General features: G+C 60.8%; 2 protein-coding genes across 5 annotated transcripts; both read left to right on the top strand.

Moving 5' to 3' along the window:
* The first annotated feature begins 606 nt into the window (after positions 1 to 606).
* Positions 607 to 11,105, top strand: EPN3 (epsin 3). 4 transcript variants are annotated; one of them, XM_044921418.1, is made up of 11 exons: positions 607 to 674; positions 3,739 to 4,415; positions 5,333 to 5,451; positions 6,156 to 6,236; positions 6,502 to 6,630; positions 7,568 to 7,655; positions 8,107 to 8,376; positions 8,551 to 8,664; positions 8,796 to 9,026; positions 9,163 to 9,316; positions 9,659 to 11,105. In XM_044921418.1, exons 2-11 carry the CDS (start codon positions 3,878 to 3,880, stop codon positions 9,705 to 9,707), a joined length of 1,773 nt encoding a protein of 590 aa, XP_044777353.1. In that variant the 5' UTR covers positions 607 to 674; positions 3,739 to 3,877; the 3' UTR covers positions 9,708 to 11,105. The 4 variants fall into 4 exon arrangements, with proteins under 4 accessions (XP_044777353.1, XP_021559667.1, XP_044777354.1 ...); XM_021703992.1 differs by having other exon boundaries at positions 9,163 to 11,105; XM_021703991.1 differs by lacking the exon at positions 607 to 674 and adding an exon at positions 2,032 to 2,217 and having other exon boundaries at positions 9,163 to 11,105.
* A 2,617-nt stretch (positions 11,106 to 13,722) lies between these two features.
* Positions 13,723 to 21,561, top strand: SPATA20 (spermatogenesis associated 20). The gene is made up of 16 exons (XM_021704207.1): positions 13,723 to 13,813; positions 14,773 to 14,952; positions 15,077 to 15,141; positions 15,280 to 15,434; positions 15,518 to 15,661; positions 15,770 to 15,971; positions 16,348 to 16,478; positions 16,578 to 16,682; positions 16,910 to 16,984; positions 17,082 to 17,291; positions 17,375 to 17,567; positions 17,871 to 18,039; positions 18,317 to 18,528; positions 19,870 to 20,069; positions 20,944 to 21,024; positions 21,203 to 21,561. Exons 1-16 carry the CDS (start codon positions 13,737 to 13,739, stop codon positions 21,371 to 21,373), a joined length of 2,370 nt encoding a protein of 789 aa, XP_021559882.1. The 5' UTR covers positions 13,723 to 13,736; the 3' UTR covers positions 21,374 to 21,561.

The raw sequence follows: 21,561 nt of genomic DNA, 5'->3' as shown, positions 1-21,561 counted from the left end.
CTCTGTTCCTCAGGCCGAGAGGGGCTATGCCTGGAGCCTGGATGCTCCCTTCAGGGTGGCTGAGGGGGCCAGCTGGAGCCCACAGAAAACAAATCCACCAAAAGGCCAGCCTCCCCCGGGAATGGTCTTCCTAGCCCAGCGGAGATGGGTAGGAGTGGGGTGGGTGTTGGAGCCCCCCACCCCCCACCCTATTTCCTGCTGAGGCGGGGGAAGGGTTAACTCACTGCCGGGTGGGAGTGGGCTACCAGCCCTGGCTCTGGATCTGTACCTCCTGGGGACAGCCAGCGGGCCGGCCTCCCGCCTCGGAGGTGCCGCCTGCCCAGCCAGCAGGAAGGGGTTAACAAGCCCTGTGCGTCCTCCTGTGTCCTGTTACTGCTGAGGCGGACCTGCCCGGCCGGCTGAGCAACTTTCCTCCGAGGGCCGCCTGCCGGCTGGGTGTCTAAAACACCGGCGGCCAAGAGGCAGAGCTGCAGCCCGTTCTGGGGACCCTGCCGCCACCCTTCCAAGGGGTCTGCACCTCCTGGGGGGGGGCGCATCGCCAGGACGAGGGTCCATGGTGGATGGCTCTGGGGACGCTCTCGAGGTTGCGCTGTCCCCCTGCCGCGCGGGTCAGAAGGTCACTGCAGAGGCTGCTCGTGGCCCCGGGGCTGGGGCCAAGGGAGCCTGCACCAGAGGTAAGCTGGCCCCTCCCTGGCAGGGGTGGTGCCTCTCATGGAACGCTTGGGGCTTTGTCTTCCTCCAGGTTCCAGGGAGAGGGGTGAGGAGGACAGGGCCAGAGAGGATCCTGGAGGCTTCCTGCCTGCTGCCCCTCCCTCCTCCCCCCCTGCAGCCCCCAGGAAGCAGGACTCAAGGGCTGGCTCCCCATGCTGGGCCAGCATCTTTGGTGGCACTCCCCACAGACTCCCATTCTCCTCTGCCCACCCCTCCTCCTCAGCCCCTGGTGGACCTCCAGCCTCGGGGCAGCCCCCACCCCTGTCCAGGGTCCCAGGACACAGCCACCTCAGGGCGGACTTAAGCTTAGAGCTCTAGCTCACACCCGTTCTTCCACCAGCAAGAGTTACTCACCCCTACACCCTCCCCCCCCCCCCCCGCCCCCGGCCCCATGGCTCCTGCTGACCTGGTGTGGGGCAGGGGCTCCGGGCTGGTGGGACATACACACACACACACACACACACACACACACACTCTGGACAAACTCTTGCACGTGACTCAACATATCTGAGCTCTTTCCTTCTCCCTGAATCCCCTCTCTGGAGATGCCCTCTACTTCCTTAGCCCTGACAGTTTCCCCAGTCCTGAGGAAAGAACCCCGCTCTCCCCTGTAAAGTCGCCCCTGACACCCTATATAAAGGAGAAAGCAGAGACTTGTGCCCCATGGCCTGCACCCCCCAGCCTGCCCTTCCCCACTCTGCTCCCTACCCTCCTGCCTCCAACCCCCCCACCCCACCCCTGCACGAGCCTCTCAGGCTCTGCCTTCTCAGTGTCCTTCCCTCCACCTGACAGGGTCTGGCTCAAGGTCACTGCAGTAATTCCATACCCGCCCGCCTGGGCCTGCCGAGGCCGCCACAGGCTGCCGGGTTTCTGTTTCACTCCCTTTTATTTCTGGGCATATTGTGTTCGGTAAAACGCTGGGCTTGTAACACTGCTGGCAGGGCTCCCAACTGCTCCCTCCGCGCTCCTTCCTTTCCTCCTCCCTCCCTTCCGTCCTCCCTGGGCCTCACCCTGCCCACCTCTTCCTCCCCACTTTGTCCCTTCTAACTTTAGGGGAGGGAAGTCCAGGCACCTCCCTGGGGCTTCCGATCCCTCCCTTGCCCCCAGCTCCAGCAAAGGTGCGCAGAGAAGGCTCCTCCGTTCCCCCCTTCTAGAAGGAGAGTCCAGGCAGGCCTGCAGGGTCCATGTTGAGGGCCCCTCCCAGTACCCCAGGCTGGGCTGGAGGGCTGGGGAAGCCGGGCTCTGGTAGGACTGCTGGTGGAGTCAGGATGCCTGACTGGTTCTGCGGGTTTCCCTGGCCAGCACTGGGAGGGGTGTGCACTCAGGGCGGGCTGTGGGGCACAATTATTTCTCATCTTGACTCTTGCCACCCTCCAGCCCACCGGTTGGGGAGGTAAAGAAGGGTCTGAGTCACTAGTGAGGGGGAGGCCAGGAGTTAAACAAGCGTTAGCTGTGGCATCCCCACAGAAGCCCTGCCAGGCTGGACGGACAGACAGCAGACAGAAGGTAGGCAGCCTTTCAGTCAGCATTCCGTGCCCCCCGCTGTCCCACGGGATCCCCTCCCCTGGGCCCAAGCTCTCCCAGGCACCTGGGTCCTGAAGAAGCCTGCCAAGGCCTGCTGGCTGCTTTGAACTGAGCCCAAGGTTGGCAGGGCTGGGTGGAGGGAAAGTCCAGATGGGGGGAGGGCAGGACAGGCGGCCTCTGACTCCTGCCAAATCCCAGGGTAGAGCTGAGAGGTGCAATCTCCATGGGTGGTGGTATTGATGGGGGTTCACAGGTGGTGTGGACGCTCTGCGGGTCCAGCCTGTGTGTGTGTGTGTGTGTGTGTGTGTGTGTGTGTGTGTGTGTGTACCCATACCAGAGGAATGGCTGTGGCAGGGGGATTCTGGCTTGGGTTTCTGGTAGGGCCCTGGGAGAACCTTTTTCTTAAGCCTGGGTTTGCTTTCCCCAGATGGCCTGGTCCTGAAGCTGGGGGGAGGGCAGCAGGCTGAACCTGTTTCCCCCTCAGCTGGGGTATCAGGGGTCTGCCACGCACCCAGGGCCTCAGGTTTGGGGCGCTCAGGCCAGCCTTGCCTTCAGGGAGCTTACATTCTGCCTGAGATGGAACTGAAACAATAAAGCAATCAGATGAATTCATTACAAAACAGGTAACCCTGACAATAAGTATCGGATTCGTCTTCTAGAGACCTAGGGGTTAGTCCCAGCTCTGTCGCCTATACGCCCTGCCACTGTGGGCAGGCCACGTCCCCTCCCTGACCTCAGTGCTCTTGTGTGTACCATGGGGTGGCGGTGGCTAGGTCTCTTTGAGAGGCAGGCCCACCTTCCTGCCTCATACTCCTCTCTGGGCTTCTGGCCCAGCTCAAGTATTCCCTCTGAGCTACCCTTCCTCACCCTGCAGCTTCACCTTACCTTCAGATCTCTGGCCATCACCTCCACTGGGAAGTCCCCCCTGATTTTCCTAGCTTGGGTGCTCCTCGGCATGCCCATGCTCGACTGAATCGTCTGTGCCCCTGCAACTGGATATGTGTGGGCCAGGACTTATGCTCTGTGCCTGGCACAGTGTTGGGCTCAGAGAAGGCCCCAGGAACTAGGCATGGAATGAATTAAGGTGTACAAACTAAAGCCATGAGAAATGAGGAGATTGGGGACCGAGGAGCTGGGAAGGATAGGTCCTAAGATAGATCCTGGCAGAAATGGAAGCCATAGCCAGGCAGGAACAGGGCGGGCAGGCACTCCTGGGGTGACTTTTGTGTCTCTTGCTCAGGGCAAGGGCTGGGCGGGGGGTGTCTGCCAGGGTAGTTCCTGGCTCACACCAGCTCCATGAACCTCACTTCCTGGTCTCTGAATGAAGGGAATAATAATCTCAACTTTGTAGGGCGGCTGTGATGAGCAATGAGCACGCGAAGCTAGAAGTGCCTGCCAGAGGCGGCTCCTGGCTGCAGGGACCCCTGGCCAGGCCTTCAGTCTGTGGCCGAGTGGCCGCCGAGGCGGGCCATCGCCCCTGAGTTCCGTCCCTCTCTTCCTCAGACCCATGTGGAACCCAAGGACGCAGCCGCCCTGCTGAGAGCACGGCGGCCCATCTCTGGAGACCGTGACCTCGAGACGGTGGCCCTCGGCCCTCCACCTCCGGCTGGGGCGGGGGCCGCCCATCTCCAAGTCCCCAGCCATGACGACCTCCGCGCTGCGGCGCCAGGTGAAGAACATCGTGCACAACTACTCGGAGGCAGAGATCAAGGTGCGCGAGGCCACCAGCAATGACCCGTGGGGCCCGCCCAGCTCGCTCATGTCGGAGATCGCCGACCTGACCTTCAACACAGTGGCCTTCGCTGAGATCATGGGCATGCTGTGGCGGCGGCTCAACGACAGCGGCAAGAACTGGCGGCACGTGTATAAGGCGCTGACGCTGCTGGACTACCTGCTCAAGACGGGCTCCGAGCGGGTGGCCCACCAGTGCCGCGAGAACCTCTACACCATCCAGACGCTCAAGGACTTCCAGTACATCGACCGCGACGGCAAGGACCAGGGCGTCAACGTGCGCGAGAAGGTCAAGCAGGTGATGGCCCTGCTCAAGGACGAGGAGCGCCTCCGGCAGGAGCGGACCCACGCCCTCAAGACCAAGGAGCGCATGGCGCTGGAGGGCACGGGCATCGGCAGCGGGCAGCTGGGCCTCAGCCGCTCTCGCGGGTCCCCGTCCTCCTACAACTGTGAGTGAGCCCCGGGGCTGGGGCTGGGGGGCAGCCCGAGTTCCGAGGGATGTCACGAGCATTCACAGAGATGAGGAATGGGGCGCGCAAGACAGCTGCCGGGCATGGCAGGTGGCCCGCAAGTTAGCGCAGAGCGCGGCCGGGAGCTGTCCAGGGTGGGACGGTGTGGTGGCCGCCCCGACCCGGTAGCGTGCCGTATTGTGCCCCCTTCTGGCTGAGTGATCTAGACGGCCCCCTCTCTGAATCTCTGCTTCCTCATCTGTGAAGTAGGGAAAATCTTATCTACTCCAGTTGTTGGATGTGAGAATTAAGTGAGACCAGGCCCAGGAATGCCCTTGGCCTTGCGCCCAGACACATGGCACAGGGCGTTCCATCAGTGGCATTCCTCATGACCCCCTGCTCGAGGGCACTGTCCTTGAAAACGGGGGTGGCTGCAGAGCCGTTCTTGACTCTGCTCCCCACCCCGCTGTGGGCTTCCTGGGTCTGAGGGGTACTCAGGAGGGCCCTCCTTTCGTAAAGCCCTTGACGACGTGGCCTTGACTGACGGGACCCTTGAAACCTCCCTCCTCACTGGACCCCAGCAGGATGGGACCCCCCCCCCCCCACAGGAAGAGTGCAGGAGCTGGAGGAGAGGACCTGGCTTTGACTCTTACATCGGGAGCCCGGCCAGGCAACTCTGAGCTAGTGGCACATCTATAAAGGAGGGATAGGAGTCTCTGGCGGGGGTGGAATGGGGAACCGTACACAAAGGGCCAGGCACGCCGCCTGGCCCCCTGGAGCCCCCAACTGCCGGTCGTTTCCTTCCTCCTCAGTTTCCCTCTCTGAGCCTTAACTTTCTGATGGGGGGAAGGGGAGGGGAGTGGCGCGGGCACCTCTGTGGTTACAGAAGCCACGGTGGCTGCTGCTGGTCGTTGCAGCCTCCTCCTCATCCCCCTGCTACACCTCCGACTTGGAGCAGGCCCGGCCCCAGACGTCAGGAGAAGAGGAGCTGCAGCTCCAGCTGGCCCTGGCCATGAGCCGTGAGGAGGCTGAGAAGGTGAGGCCCCTGGGGCAGCCTGGGAGGCCCCACAGCTGGGCTGGGGGTGGCATGGGGGGGGACTAGAAGGAGGAAGGAAGGGTACCCCGATGCCCCACACCCTTGGCTCCTAGGCTCCTCTACTCTGGGCCCCAAGACCCCAGTCCGGCTCCTAAGGACAGCACAGGGCCTGTCCTTGTCCCTGCGATTGTTCTGGCAGGGACTGCCTCCCTGCCTCCAGTCCCCTCTGGCTGGACCTAGAAAGGGCAGTGAGTACCTAGTGGGTTGAGGGTACGTGTGTGTCTTCCGTGCCTGCTGCGGTCCCGTGGAAGGGAAGCAGTGAGTGTGCTGGGAGACACAGAGATATGCTGACCCCACAACCCCTGCCATCAGCTGTCCTTTTGGGGGGACAGGGAAACCCCCCCGATATCATCCGCTCTGCCATCACCTCTCTGGATCCAGGTAGACTGGGTGGGAAGCAGCTGGGGTTGGGCTTGGGGGCACTCAGGGAACCCAGAAGAAAAGGATCAATCTTCTGGATTTTGAAACTGGTCGCAGATCCAGGCAGGGAGAAGGCCACACCCACCTTGCTGCCTGGGAGCCGGCCGCTCACACCCACTCAGGGTGGGCACTTCTCTCTCCATCCCTTTCCCCCTGCAGGGCTATGTGGCCTGGGAGTGCAGGGAGCACTGGGCCCTATTCACCCCTCTCTTCCTCCCTCACAGCCGGTCCCCCCAGCCTCCCACAGGGATGAGGATCTGCAGCTGCAGCTGGCTCTGTGTCTGAGCCGGCAGGAGCATGAGAAGGTAGTGGGCCGAGCCTCCTGTGCTGGTGCAGGTGCAGGTGCTGGTGTAGGAGCAGGTGCAGGTGCTGGTGTAGGAGCAGGTGCAGGTGCAGGAGCAGGTGCAGGTGCAGGTGCTACATAGGCACTAACCAGGCTCCTCCCGCTTTGCCCAGTGGTCCTGCTCTGCCTAACCTCACTCTCACTGCACTCTTCTCAACTCCAGCTCCAATCCCCTCAAGTCCAGCCTGGGCTGCTCATGCTGTCCTCACTCCTCTTGCCTTCTGCAGGAGGTGAGGTCCTGGCGGGGAGATGACTCCCCCGTGGCCAATGGCGCTGGGGCCGCGGTCCGCCGTTGGCAAGACAAACAGCCGGAGAGAGGAGAGAGAAAGGAGGAGGAGAACCTGAAAACCAGCCAGGTAGGCAGAGGCTGCACTGCCTGGGCTGACTGAGCCTGCGACATGAACTGAGTTGATATTTGTAGAGTTTAGAACCACGCTTCATATACAGTAAGCACTGTTAAAGCATTTATCCAATGAAAATGAGAGTGGAGGGGTGTGGTAGCCCCCAGACCCAGACCGCACGGGATGATGACTGAGCTCGAAGTGGGATACAAAGAATCCTGATCTGAGGCCCCAGGATTTGGGTTCTAGATTTGCTGCCACTCTGACTTGGGGCACATCACTGTTGTGGCCTCAGTTTCCCCCTTTTGTTGGACAGCTCCACCTCTGGTGTTCTAGGATTATGTGATGCTGTGGATGCAGCTGGGAGGGCGGGCTCAGGCACATGGTACTGACAATATCTTGGGCTCATACACATACTTTCCAAGAATAGGGGAGTGGGTAGCTCCTGGGAACAAAGCCACCCTCCAAAGCAGTGCATGCTACCCCTAGGGTGTCTCTGTCCCCTTTCTGCCCATGTTCACGGTGGCTAGTTTCTGACTTAGGAAGGCAGACTTGTCATAAAATCTGTCTTTTACCACCAATGGGCTGGGGATCACGACAACTGAGGAAGGGGTCAGGCAGGCCCGGGTTTTATCCCAGCTCTGCCTCTCCCCAACTGTGTGACTTCATGCAAAGCTTCTCCCCTCTCTGGGCCTCAGCTGGTGTATCTGTAAAATGGGCACACCACTACCCACACTACCTACTGCACAGGGTTGTTATGAACATCAGGCACTAAATGGATGAGGAAATATTTTATAAATTGCAAAGCACTGTACAGAGGTGAGGGATCATTAGTAGATGTTTGTGAAATGAAAAAAGGAGAGAATGAGCTGGACTGAGGGAGACAGGCCAGGGACCGCCCTCCTCTGGTCTTGTCCACTTCTGAGCCATGGCTGCCTCTCCCACTCCACAGTCCTCCATCCTGGACTTGGCAGACATCTTCGCACCCACCCCGGCCCTGCCCTCCACTCACTGCTCCGCTGACCCATGGGACATCCCAGGTGGGCATGCAGGGCTGCAAGAGGTTCCCAGGCTGGCCCCAGAAAGCCCCTTCCTCCCCATAGCTGAGGACCACTGGGCAAGTCACTCACCCCTCTGAGCCTCAGCTTCCTCTGGGACACGGGGTTGTAGTGAGGGATGGGAGAGCACGTCTGAAGAGCCCAGCTCATGGAAAACTCAGAGATGTTCTCTCGTTTACCCTGGTCACTCTGCCTTTCCTGTCCCAGCCCATCCCTGACTGGGAAGGTGGCCTGAGCTGCCTGTGCCTGGGAGTCCAGGCTCCTGGCATAACTCGCTCAATATGGGCTCCAGCTTGCTGGGTGGGTCCTGAGTCAGCATCCCATCTGTGAGATGGGACCCTTGGCCTCCCAACTTGGTCTGGGTAACTGGGAAGGGCCCTGGACTGGGTGTAAAGGTGGGCCTGAGGTCATGTCTGTGCTGTTCCTGTTTTAGGTCTCAGGCCGAACACAGAGCCCAGTGGCTCCTCCTGGGGGCCTTCTGCAGACCCCTGGTCTCCTATTCCCTCAGGAAGTGCCCTGTCCAGAAGCCAGCCCTGGGACTTGCCCCCTATGCTCTCCTCCTCTGAGCCCTGGGGCCGGACCCCAGTACTGCCCGCCAGACCCCCTTCCACAGACCTCTGGGCACAGAACTCCCCCCAGCACAAACTCCCCGATACTGGGGCTGACCCTTGGGGGGCCTCAGTGGAGACCTCCAATGCACCTGGTAAGCAGAGGGCCAGAGGGTGTGGGTGAGGGGCTGGAGGACTTCTGGGTCCCCTGCCTTCAGTGCCAAGGGGCAGCACTTTCTGTGTTAAGAGGGCTGCTTGCCCGAAAGGGGTCAGACCAGTGCCTGCCCTTTTTGCCATCCTACCTCCTCTCCCTCTTCCTCCTTGGCCAGCTCTAGGTACCTCGCCCTTTGACCTATTTGCCAAACCTCCAGTATCCAGAGAGACCAAGGAGGGGCCGGAGTGTGCCCAGGCCCTGCCCTCGGGGAAGCCCAGCAGTCCTGTGGGTAAGCAGGAGGCAGGAGATGATACAGCTCTGGGGAATGAGGGGCCCGCCCAGAGGTGACCTCCCTCCTCTTCTTCCCACAGAGTGACCATTCCCTCTCCCTACCAATGAGTTCTATCATCTCTGTTCCAGAGCTGGACCTGTTTGGAGACCCCATCCCCAGTTCCAAGCAAAATGGCACCAAGGAGCCAGATGCGTTTGACCTGGGTGTACTGGGGGAAGCGCTAACCCAGCCCAGCAAGGAGGCCCGAACATGCCGGACTCCAGAGTCTTTCCTGGGCCCTTCAGCCTCCTCTTTGGTCAACCTTGATTCATTAGTCAAGGCGCCCCAGGCTGCAAAGACCCGAAACCCCTTCCTGACAGGTAGGACACCCCTTGTCCCCGCCGGGTCTCTTACTCTTCTTCCCTATTTCTGAGACCCAGATCTTGCCCCCGCCCCCCCATTTAGGGCTGTGTCCCTTGGCGCGCTCCAAGCCCCCCACCCACTCTCGTTCCGCAGGTCTCAGCGCTCCATCTCCCACCAACCCGTTCGCTGCGGGCGAGCAGGGCAGGCCGACCCTGGACCAGATGCGCACCGGGTCGCCGGCGCTGGGCTTGGCGGCCAGCGGGCCGGTCGGGGCGCCCTTGGGCTCCATGACCTACAGCGCCTCCCTGCCCCTCCCGCTCAGCAGCGTGCCGGCCGGCGTGACCCTCCCCGCCTCGGTCAGCGTCTTCCCGCAGGCGGGCGCCTTCACGCCGCCGCCCGCGAGCCTGCCACAGCCGCTGCTGCCCACGTCGGGCTCTGCCGGGCCGCTGCAGCCGCCTCCGCAGGCCGGCACCAACCCCTTCCTCTGAGCGCAGCCCCGCCCCGCCCCCGCCGCCCGGCGCATGCGCGCGCGAGGGCCCGCCCCGGCGCGCGGCGGGGCGGGCTATCACCCCAGGACCCGCCCCGGGAAGCCCGGAACGGCTGAGACTCCGCCCCGCGGCCCGCCTCGGCGCTTGTCCCGGCCTCCGCAGCCCCTCCGCGGTTCCTGGAGTTTGAGACTGAGGACTTCCCGGGGCTGAGACCACGCCCGCGTGGTAAAGACTGGAGCCCGCCGCCTCCGCTCCCACCAAGTGGACTTTTTGCGAGGCGTGGCGGCTGGGTCAGGGCCACAGCGTGAATCTCCGGCTGCCGTGGGAACAAGTGACCCGCAGTGTGGGGCGCAAAAATGCTCCCACTTTCCGTACAAACCCCCAGCCTGGCACCTTCGCTTCCAGATGCTCCCCAGGCTCCCACTCATTCTCTCATTTCATTCATTTACCGCAGATCAGCACTGGGGATGATCTCATGGCAGGGAACAATAGGCAGGTGTTCCCATTCGCTGCGCACTCGTTCTCTGCTAAGCACTTTAGACAGATTATTTAATTTAATCCTTACAACGACCCTCTGAGGTAGATCATACTATTCCCACTCATGACTGGCTACATAATTTGTGGGGCCCAGTGCAAAATGAAGAGGCGGGGCCCTTTTTCCAAATTAAGAATTTCAAAATGGGGGCAGCAGAGCGTTAAACCAAGTGCATAACCCTTGGTCCTGCTCTCATAGGTGAGTAAACAGGCTCAGAGAGGTTAAGCGGCATGCTCAAAGTCACAAAGCTATCGCGGACCGGGGCTGGGATTCCGACCGTCTGGCTCCACGTGGAGCCCTGAGCTCCCATGCTGGGCCCCAGGTTTCATTTGCAAATATTGACCTACTGTGAACAAAGTGCCGGGCTCACCTGGGAGGGATCCGAGAATTGCTAAGCCCACAGCCTCCAGGAGCTCAGAACTCAGTGGGGAGACAAGCCAGGTCCTGGAGCCCTCCTGCTCCTTTGTTTTACTGAGTCACCTTAAATCTGGCTCTACCCTCCCCCACCTTCCTTCCCCCTGGGCAAGAAATTCAATCTGAGCCCTGCTGAGAGAGCCTGACTCCTCCTGGGGGCTTATGTTGGGTCTAAGAAACCAAGGGGAGGGGGCAGGGCCTGGTACCTCATCCGAGGTCCACCATGGTCACCCCCATTGCTTTTCTCCTCAATGCTCTCCCACCACTGGACCACCCGACACTGATTTGTCCTCAGTGCTCAGGGTCTGGCCCTACTACCAGCCCCCACCCCCTTTTGGGTCACTGAGGGAAAACAGCCTTCCATAGACCAGAAACACCAAAGTGTGTGTGTTGGGGGGGAGGGGGGGGACACGATGCTGCTCTCTTTCTTAAGTGGAAGGGGGCCTGGGGAAAGGAGCTGCTTTTTTTTGTTTTTTGTTTTGGAGGGAGGGAGGGAGTCCTACCGTGGCTGTTACAGGCAGGATGGACAAGAGCACCTACTTAGGAGTCAGACCGACAAAGTTCAAAACTCTGCTCCAAGATTTGCACTTAATAATAATAATCACTTAGTAATAAGTGGTTATGCTCCCTGACCTTGAGTAAATTACTTAACCTCTCTATGACTCTGTGCCTCCATTTCCTTATTTGTCAAATGGGAACAAGAGTTCCTTCCCTATGAGGTTGCTATGTGGCTCCTCCTAGGCCAGTGTTCATTTGGCCCAGGGCCCATCCTCTTCAGAGACACTACCCATGAGCAATGAGCCCATCATACCCCTCATTCCTGGTCTTGCCAGGCAGTGCCCAGAGTCCAGCCCCCATCTGTCTTTGGCCACACACCCTGGGAGGTCTCCATCCTTCTTGGTCGCTACCTCACCCATTGCCCCTCCCCCACCTGGGCCCTCCTCTTCTAAACTGGCTCTCCCTTGTGGACTTGACTTTCCTGAGGATTCCCAAGGGGTGCTGCCTGACCCCCACAAAGAAGAGGTTGGTAGCCTTGCTCCCCGTAACTACTTCTGGACCATTTGCCTCCTCTAAGAGCCTTCCTTCTTGGAGGCTGGAGCCACTTGGCTGTCCTGCCTGCTCTCCACCTGGGGCTGTGCTCCACCTCATTCTCACCATGCTTCTGTCTTGGCTCACAATCTCCTCACCCATTTCTTGCTTAACCCTGCGTGACTCCATTATTCAGGAGGATGACCTTGACCTCTCAGCTACCCTTACCCATGGTCACTCTTTTGGGCTTGTCATCACCCTAAATTCCTTCACATTCAAGGCAGGCTTCCTGCTCTCTGATCTTAATCTCATTCCTTCCAGGGAGCACCCACCAGACCCTCCACCTGCCAACCTTTCTGCCACCACTCCGACCTTCTCAGAGATCTCTTCTCTCCTTGATGTCAATTGCCTTCTCTCAACCAAATCCTTCCCCTTGATATTTGCCATAATTAGCCTCATCCATCTTGAAAGTCTTTCCATCTTTCCCCTCATATGAAGCACCCATGCTACTTCCCTATGTCTCCTTTCTTTCCCCTCCTCCCGACCCACTCCAGTCGGCTTTTGCTGTCAGCCAAGCCCACCCAGTGGCCCATGTTGCTGAAGCCAGTAGGTCTTTTTCTGTCCCATCCCAGTTGGCTTTTCCAGAATCCAACCATGAGGATCCTTCCTCCTTGCAACTCTCTGTCCCGTTGGCTTTGGGACACCACCCTCTCCTGGTGTTCCCTTGACCCTACAGTGGTTCTCTCTGTATCTTCCATGGGGGCACCCCTGAGTTCCCTGAGCCTGCTCCTCTCCTCGTGCTGCTCCCAGGATGGGCCCTTCCAGGCCTGCACTGTCTGCACACTGAACCCCCCGATTCCTTCCACCAACCTCTCCTCTCCACGTTCTCTCCACACATGCATCTCAAGGGCACCTCCAACCAACATGTCCACAAATGACCTCACGAACCCCCACCTGAGCCTTTCTGTGCCCGCACCTCAGCAAACGGCCTCACCCTCCAGCATAAGCCCTGCTCTGCAACCCAGTCTTGACACCTCCCTCTCCCTCACTGCCAATCCTGAGGATGTCTCCTCTACAGGCCTCAAGACCTTCTCATGACCTCCACCTCCACCATCTCCCCTGGGTCCTGCCAGGGTCTCCGAACCAGTCCTGTTTCCACTCGTGCCCCTTTCCAGTCCATTCTCCACTAGGAAGCCAGAGGGACCTTTCCAATGTGCAGGGTCACTCCCCTGACCAGAGCCCTTCGATATCTTTCTTCTCTCATAACCAAAACTCCTAACTCACAGCTCCTGAGTCCCACCAGGACCTGGAGGCTTGCCCTCCTCCAAACTCCCGTCATCTCTCCTATCTCTCTTCCCGTTGCTCTCTGCCCTGCAGCCATGCCTGCCTTCCCCAGTTCCTCAGCTCTGACTCACTGCTATGCCACAGGGCCTTTGCACATCGGTTTCTCCTGCTTCCCCAACACTCCCCCCACACCCTCTCCGGACCCCATCCTCTTATTGTTCTTCCATGGCTGCTACACAAATGTGATTTCCTCGGGGAAGCCTCTCCTGCCTCGCCTCTCCCACCAGACCAGGCTCCTTTTTATGTGAGAAGTCACGGCACTTCTCACAGTGGGTGGTCCTACAGTCATGTGTGTGGCTGTCGGAAGTAACTTCTGGCTCCTTCAACAGACTGAGCAACCCAGGGGCAGGAGCCTGGTCTCTCGCCGCCCACCGCTGTACCTAAGCAGAGTGCCTGGCAGGCAGTAGGCACTCAAGAAATATCGGCTGAGTAGCAAATGAGACAAGTGTGTAAAGTACATGATAGGACACAACGTTGGCTCATGGTTATTATTCAGGGACGCCTTGGGAGTGGGTGGGATTTGCTCAGAACCTTGAGATGGAGCGTATTTGGCCAGGTGGGTCTGGACCAGGTTGGACAAAATGACCTGAGGCTCTGGCATCCCACGGCTCTGACATCCTCCCAACCCTCCATGTTCTTCCCATGAGGGTGATCCTCCCGCGGGCAGCTGAGTCGGCCGATTTTGTGCACAGACGCGCGTCCTCCCCTCGCAGTGACGACCGGTCCCGGGGCCCCTCGGCCAGCAGGCGGCGCGCGGAGACCAGCCTCGCGGCGGCCGGGACTCTCGGCGAAGACCCGCCCGAGGCTCGGGGGCGGGGGGGGGGGGGGGGGGGTTGCCCCCCCCCCCGGCCCGCCCCTCGCAGCCTGCGGGCCTCCCTCCACCCGCCGCAGCGTCCCGGCCTCGGCCGCTGGCAGCCATGCTGGGCACACGGGCCTGGCTGGGCCGCGGCCTCCTGCTGCCCCGCGCCGGGTCCGGCTTCGCCGCGAGCCGCAGGTACGGGCGCGTGAGTGGGCTGCTGCGGCGCGCCCTGCGCCCGAGGGGCCCCGGGACCAGTCGTCACTGCGCTGGTCCCCAGTGCCTGCCTGACCAGCCCTCCTGCCTCCTCCCCACGCCAGTCTGCTTCCGAGACCTGGCCCAGGCAGTAACGGCCTCCCCCCGCCCCCCTCCGTCTCCCCGTCCCTTCCTACTGCAGGGCTAGCTCCCCGGGGACTCTCCTGACACCACCTCCAGGAAGCCTTCCTTGAACCCCAATGCTGGGCCTAGGGTCCTTATCCAGCGGCAGCCTGGACTGACCTGTTACAGCCCTTTGGCTGCAGGGGCCTGTCATTTAGGTCTGCCCTGCGGTGCCAGCCTCCCAGGCTGAGCCCCGCGAGATCTGAGCCAGTTTCTGACTCCCTGGGCGGCCTGGGGGTCTGGCCTCATGGAAGTGCCCAGGGGTGGATGTTGAGCGAGAAGGTCCCCATTGTCGATTTTCCTCTGGTTGCCCCTCACCCGGTCCAACCCCAGATCCCCCATTCTTGCCCTGTCCAGCCACCAGCAGCAGGCAGCCTCCTGCCCAGATCACCAGCCCAGGCCTGCGGGAGAGATACCTCCAGCACAGCCATCATGGGGAGGGGCCCTGTTGGGGGGGGAAAGAATGGAGACTGAAGGGCCATTCTGCCCATTGTGACTCACCCTGACCTCACAGTCATCATCCTTCCCACCGCCAGGTCTGAGAGGTTGGGGGAAACTAACCTGGCAGGGAGCCCCCAATGAGCCACCTTCCTTCACCCCCCCAAAAACACAAGGGGGAGCACAAAGGCCACGGTCTCCCCCGTGGTTCAGACAGGTGGGTTGGGCTGGGAGCAGGAGGTTCCAGGAGAGGGGCCAGAGGGCAGGGTGGGCTAGTATGGGCCTCTGGGGTAGGCCCGGGGAGGGGGGAACCCCTCACTTGACCCACCTGCCCATGCCAGGGGTAGCTCCTCCCGGGACAAGGACCGAAGTGTGACGGTCAGCAGCACAGTGCCCATGCCTGTTGGAGGGAAGGGAAGCCGGACCAGCTGCTCCCCATCCACACTCCAGAAGGTTCCCAACCGCCTGATCAATGAGAAGTCACCATACCTCCTGCAACATGCTTACAACCCTGTGGACTGGTGAGGACCACTCCTGATGCCCCTTCCCCTGTGGGGCGGGGTGGGGGAGCAGCTGGGCTCCCAGCCCCTCCTGTACCCCCCCATCCTGGGGCTAGTGAGTGATGCCCAACCCTGCCGGGCCTAGGTACCCCTGGGGACAGGAAGCCTTTGACAAGGCCAGGAAAGAAAACAAGCCAATTTTCCTTTCAGGTAACGTAGCCACCTTCCCTGGGATGGGAGGAAGGGAGTGGTATTGGATAGGGGAAGCGTCCTGTGGGTCTGGGGCCTCCCAGGAAACCTCCAACCAGTCACTGGTACCCCTCCCGGCCCACCATGGCCCCATTCCAGTGGGGTACTCCACCTGCCACTGGTGCCACATGATGGAGGAGGAATCCTTCCAGAATGAGGAGATCGGCCGCCTGCTCAGTGAGGACTTCGTCAGCGTGAAGGTTGACCGGGAGGAGCGGCCGGATGTGGACAAGGTGTATATGACCTTCGTGCAAGTAAGCAGTCTTCCCGTGTATTGGGCGGGGGGTTATCCGCGCACAGGAGGCCACTCCCCTCACCCTCGCCCTCTCTCTGCCAGGCCACCAGCAGTGGTGGGGGCTGGCCCATGAATGTGTGGTTGACTCCCAACCTCCAGCCCTTTGTGGGGGGCACCTATTTTCCCCCTGAGGATGGCTTGACCCGAGTTGGCTTCCGCACGGTGTTGCTGAGGATCCGGGAGCAGGTGGGTGTGCTCCCGGGGAGCGGAGGGGGGGGGGGACTGGGGGGGGGGGTCAAGGGCGAGGGGCCCCCACCGTATGCTGACCTCCGGGTCCGCCCCTGCCTCCCACAGTGGAAACAGAACAAGAACACCTTGCTGGAGAACAGCCAGCGTGTCACCGCAGCCCTGCTGGCCCGCTCGGAGATCAGCATGGGTGACCGACAGGTGCCCCCCTCCGCTGCCACCATGAACAGCCGCTGCTTCCAGCAGCTGGACGAGGGCTATGATGAGGAGTATGGTGGCTTCGCGGAGGCCCCCAAGTTTCCCACGCCGGGTCTGTGCCCCCCCATGCGTGTCCCACCCCCCATCCCAGCCCTCTGATGCCTGTCTGGCCCATCTTTTCTGACTGCTGGCTGGGTCATTAAGCACCTGCTCTCCTGACTGGCCAGTGAGCTCCTTACCCCACCTGCCAGGAGCTCTCTCGTGAAGACCTGACTTCTGGTCTGAGCGGCAACCCCATGACACTGACCTGGGTAATGATGTTCTGTCCTCTGTGTTGACTGTTGACCTCCTGACCTCCAGGGTGTCCCGGGAGACAGCCTGTTGAGTGAACTCCTAACCCCAGCCTGGCCAAAGGCCTCCCGATCACCCAGATCTCTGCCCCCCGTGTCCCCCATGCTCTCACCCAAGTGCTCTTGGTGCCCCCACAGTGATCCTGAACTTCCTGTTCTCCTACTGGCTCAGCCATCGACTAACCCAGGATGGCTCTCGGGCCCAACAGATGGCCTTGCACACCCTGAAAATGATGGCTAACGGGGGCATCCGAGACCATGTGGGACAGGTGAGGGGGATTAGGCATTCCCTGGAGGGGGCAGCCGGAGGCAGGGGGTTGGGACAGAGGCTGGGGTCGGCCTCCAGCCCCATGTCCTGCCTGGCACAGGGTTTCCACCGCTACTCCACGGACCGCCAGTGGCACATCCCCCACTTCGAGAAGATGCTGTACGACCAGGCACAGCTCGCGGTGGCCTATTCACAGGCCTTCCAGGTGACCCCTGAACCCGGCCCAGGGCAGACACTCAGCCTGTCCACCTACCTCTGGCTGCCTCTCTAGGGCTTTCTTGGGGACTTGTGCCCCCCCCCTTAACTTCACCCCTGATCCCCTCCTATATGCCCAGGCTCCCTCCCCACCCTCCTGGGAGAATGCTGACTGCCCTCTCTGTACCTAGGCCATCCCAGAGACCTCTGTTTACAGTCTCCTTCCTCCCGTCTCAGATCTCTGGTGACGAGTCCTACTCCGACGTTGCCAAAGGCATCCTGCAGTACGTGGCTCGGAACCTGAGTCATCGGGTGTGTGTCCACTGAGGCAGGCGGGCCTGGCTGCGGGAGGGCTTGGGTCCTCCGCTGCCCTGAAAGTTGGGGCCAGCAAATTCTCCTCTCCTCACAGTCTGGAGGCTTCTATAGCGCAGAGGACGCAGACTCACCCCCAGAGCGGGGCATGCGGCCCAAAGAGGGTGCCTTCTATGTGTGGACGGTCAAAGAGGTCCAGCAGCTCCTTCCTGATTCTGTGCTGGGTGCCACTGAGCCCCTGACCTCGGGCCAGCTCCTCATGAAGCACTACGGGCTCACAGAGGCCGGCAATATCAGCCCCAGTCAGGTGAGGATACTCGGGGACAAGGGAGGGGTCCTGAGGCCCAGCAAGTGAAGGGACTCCCTCTCACAAAGGGCTGTTTTCCTCAGGACCCCAAGGGGGAGCTGCAGGGCCAGAATGTGCTGACTGTCCGGTATTCACTGGAACTGACCGCTGCCCGCTTTGGCCTGGACGTGGATGCTGTCCGGACCTTGCTCAACACGGGGCTGGAGAAGCTCTTTCAGGCCCGGAAACATCGGCCGAAGCCACACCTGGACAGCAAGATGCTGGCCGCCTGGAACGGTGGGGCGGCCGGGCCTGACGCCTGATCCCGTTTACAGACTTACCCTTCGCGAGGCCCCTTCTATATGTCAGGCACCTGCTAGATATCAGTTCTCCCTTTATCTGGTTTATCATCCCCAATTTACAGATGAGCCAACCGAGGCTTACAGAGCTTAAGTGACCCACCCCAGGTCACGCACAGGGGGCAGAAGCTCTCACCCCATTGCTCCAGAGAGGTGTCAGGGCTTGGGGGGGTTGGCAAGGCGGACATGCCTGGAAGGGCCCGGCTCGCTTCTCACGACCACCAGTGTCTCCTCCCTCCAGGACTGATGGTGTCTGGCTATGCTGTGACTGGGGCCGTCCTGGGCCTGGAGAGGCTGATCACCCATGCCATCAATGGTGCCAAGTTCCTGAAGAGGCATATGTTTGACGTGGCCAGTGGCCGCCTGATGCGGACGTGTTATGCGGGCCCGGGAGGAACCGTAGAGCACAGGTCAGGGGCGGGGCGGCCTCGGAAGGCTTGTCTCCCTGGGCGTCCCAGGCCCATCTCTGTCCCTCTCCCTACCTCCTGGTAGGCTCCAATCCCAGCTCTGCTGTCCGCTCACTGTGAGCTCTTAACTTCCTTGGGCCCAGTTACCCACCCCGGGAAATGGGCTAAGCGCACCCACCGAAGAGTACCAGCAAAGGGTGCTGGCAAAGGGCCTCCTCTGGGACAGCCACTCTCTCCCGGGGCCTGTCTCCAGCTCCTTCCCTAATGCCTGTCCCCCCAGCAACCCGCCCTGCTGGGGCTTCCTGGAGGACTACGCCTTCGTAGTGCGGGGCCTTCTGGATCTGTACGAGGCCTCGCAGGAGAGCTCCTGGCTCGAGTGGGCTCTGCGGCTGCAAGACACGCAGGACAGGCTTTTCTGGGACTCCCGAGGTAGCGGCTACTTCTGCAGTGAGGCCGAGCTGGGGGCTGGTCTGCCCCTGCGTCTGAAGGACGGTCAGTGGTGGGCTGGAGCTGACGTGGGCCCAGTTAGGGCTTGGTTTTCCCTGGGGGAGGCATAAGTGAAGTGTAATGGTAAAGAGCCAGCATGGGTTCGCATCGCCACCGCTTATAACCAGTTGACTTGGAGCTGGTCTCGTTATATTCCAGATCGTCAGTTTCTTAATATGTGAAACAGCGCTGACGTTGGTACGAACTCACAGGGTAGACACAGAGACGAATTTAGCTATTTGGCGGAACAGGCTGGGTAGCAGTAACTGCAGTGCCTGGAGTCACATATCACACAAGGCTATAACCCTCACGAAATACAGTGTAGCAGGGGAAACAGCTAATAAACAGTAGTGACTAGTACAAGAGTGCATGCGTGCAATGTGAGTGCCATCAAGAGGTAGGCGCCTGGCTCCTTCTGTTTTAGTACGGCTCACCATCACCTGACGCGTCTGGTCCGTTCACGGTCTCTCTCCCCCAACTCAAATGTAAGCATCTCGGGAGCAAGACTTCCTTTTCCTTCTACATTCCCAGAGTCTAGCGTAGGCCCGGCACATAGCAGGTGCTCCATAAATGTTAGGTGAAGGAATGAAAGGACCTTGAGAGAGGACAACAGCGGGGCCCAACTCAGCTAGGGGGAGGTCCGATCAAACCGGGGACAGGCGTCATTTAGCCAAGAGTTAGGAGGAGCCTGGAGGATGGAGGATGGGGCCGAGGCCAGAGGAGGGGAGGCGCCCACGTGGGCAAAGCTGGATCTCTGCAGGGTCTTACAGGCATGGCAAGGAGTGGAAATCTCTGACGGGTTTTCAGTAGGTTGTGATCTGGTCCAGTTAGGTCTAGGAATTTCATTCTGACTGAAGGTGGACAAGGGACCTTCAAAAGGGAGCAGAAGAAACCGGGTGACCAGTTAGGAGGCTGTTAGTGGCATTCAGTCCCGGCGAGGGCTGGCCACAGACAAGCTAGAAGTATGAGATGGGGAGAAGTGGTGGGATTTAGGTCTACTCTGGCAACAGACCCAGTAGACTCTGGGTGGATTAGAAGTGGGGGAGGAGGGAGGGGCAAGGATGGTGGCACTCTGGTTCCAGCAGCTGGGTGGCTGGATTGAGGAGTCCACAGTGAGATGGGGGAGCTGGGGGACCAAAAGTTCACCCTGGGGCAAATGGCTGAGAGAGCAAAAGATCAGCAACTGTTGGTGCTGGCCTTACCATCAGAGCTGGGGCAGAATTGGGCAGAGTGGGGTGGGGGGGGACTTTTTTCTATCCCATCCCCATCCCCCACAACTTTGGCCACAGTCCTGCGGCAGGGTCCTGGGACCCAGTGAGCCTCCCTCACCGCCCCTTCCCCCTGCAGACCAGGATGGCGCGGAGCCCAGTGCCAACTCCGTGTCAGCCCACAACCTGCTTCGGCTGCACGGTTTTACGGGGCACAAAGACTGGATGGACAAGTGTGTGTGCCTGTTGACCGCCTTCTCTGAGCGCATGCGCCGTGTCCCCGTGGCTTTGCCCGAGATGGTCCGCGCCCTCTCAGCCCATCAGCAGACCCTCAAGAAGGTGGGGGGGGGCGGCGAGGGCACTGGCGCTGGGACCCTGGGTGGGAGGGGATCTGGGGCTGCAGTGGGGGATGGGGACAAGGGGTGGGGCTCCTGGAGCTGTCCCCCGGAGCTTAGGTCTGTGAGTGTGTGGCCGTCTAGGAGTATATGTGCAGGTGTCTTCATGGGGATGTCCATCTGAGCTGCTCTACGCAGTGGCAGTGTGCATCTGAGGGGCCAGGCCTCTGGCTTGGGCAAGTGCCTGTCTGAACACCTGTTACTGGGGCTCTCAGCACAGGGAGGGCGGGAGGCAGGGGCTAGATATGGGTCCCTGGGGCTGGTGAAGTGTTTCTCCGTAGGTCTCTGTGTGTCTCTGTAGTTGGGTCGGCCAGTGTGTGTGCAGCTATATGCTTACCTGCGTGCAAGTCCCTGTTTGCATTTTTGCTGCGTGTGCACATCTAGATGTGTGTGGCCCTGGAGGCATGTGACTGTGTGTGTGCGGGTCTGCTGAGCATGTGCTGGTGAGCGTTCACCGGTCTGCATTTGCCTGTCTGCGTGTGCACGCCCCGTGTTCAGGTTACATCGGCACGTTTGCCTGCCTATCTCTGTGTGTATGTGTGTGTGTTGTGTGCTGGTGTCTGTGCCTCTGGGTATGTCTCCCTGCCACTGTGTGGGACACCGTCACTTTGTGTGTTCCCGGGCATGTGTGTCCACGTCCCCACTTGCTGAGCTTGCATCTGAGGCAGTCTCCTGGCAGCTGGTCTGGAGGAGGCTAAGCCAAGTCTGTGTTCCTTCCTGGGGCTATAGTGCGGAGTGGAGGGAGGATGGGGAACCCCTGGGGGGTCTGGTCCAGCTCCCTGCACCTGACCCCGGAGTTACCTTTCTGTTCTGGCCAGATTGTGATCTGCGGAGACCCCCAGGCCAAGGACACCAAGGCTCTGTTGCAGTGTGTCCACTCCATCTACATCCCTAACAAGGTTAGAGTCTGTGAACCCGGCCCCCACCTCCAACTCCCCTGCCCAGCCCCGCCCCCGCCCCCCGCCCCTCTCCACCATCCCCTCCTCTGGAGGCCTGGGAGTGGAAAGCCACCGTGGGCCCCGCCAGCGTCCCAGCACCCCCCGCCCCCGGTGACCGTCTACTCTGCTGCTCCCACAGGTGCTGATCCTGGCCAATGGGGACCCATCCAGCTTCCTGTCCCGCCAGCTGCCCTTCCTCAGTACCCTGCGGCGGCTGGAAGACCGGGCCACGGCCTACGTGTGTGAGGACCAAGCCTGCTCGATGCCTGTCACAGAGCCCTGCGACTTACGGAAACTGTTACACCCGTGACTGCCTCGGCCGCCTCCGGCGGGGGCAGGACGCCCAGCTTCCCAGCTGGCCAGAGACCCAGGCCCAGTAGCGCCCTGAGCACGCTGTGGCCATCCTTGGGCACCCTGTCACCGGGTGCCCTTGGCCATCCTTGCCGCTCCCCCCATGGGCACCCACTCACCCTGGAATAAACCTAACAGCGTCCCGCG

This window comes from Neomonachus schauinslandi, chromosome 15 (assembly GCF_002201575.2).
Source record: "Neomonachus schauinslandi chromosome 15, ASM220157v2, whole genome shotgun sequence".
In the NCBI taxonomy this organism is placed as follows: Eukaryota; Metazoa; Chordata; class Mammalia; order Carnivora; family Phocidae; genus Neomonachus; species Neomonachus schauinslandi.
The sequence above is the reverse complement of the archived record's forward strand: the minus strand, read 5'-3'. Positions and strand labels throughout refer to the sequence as shown.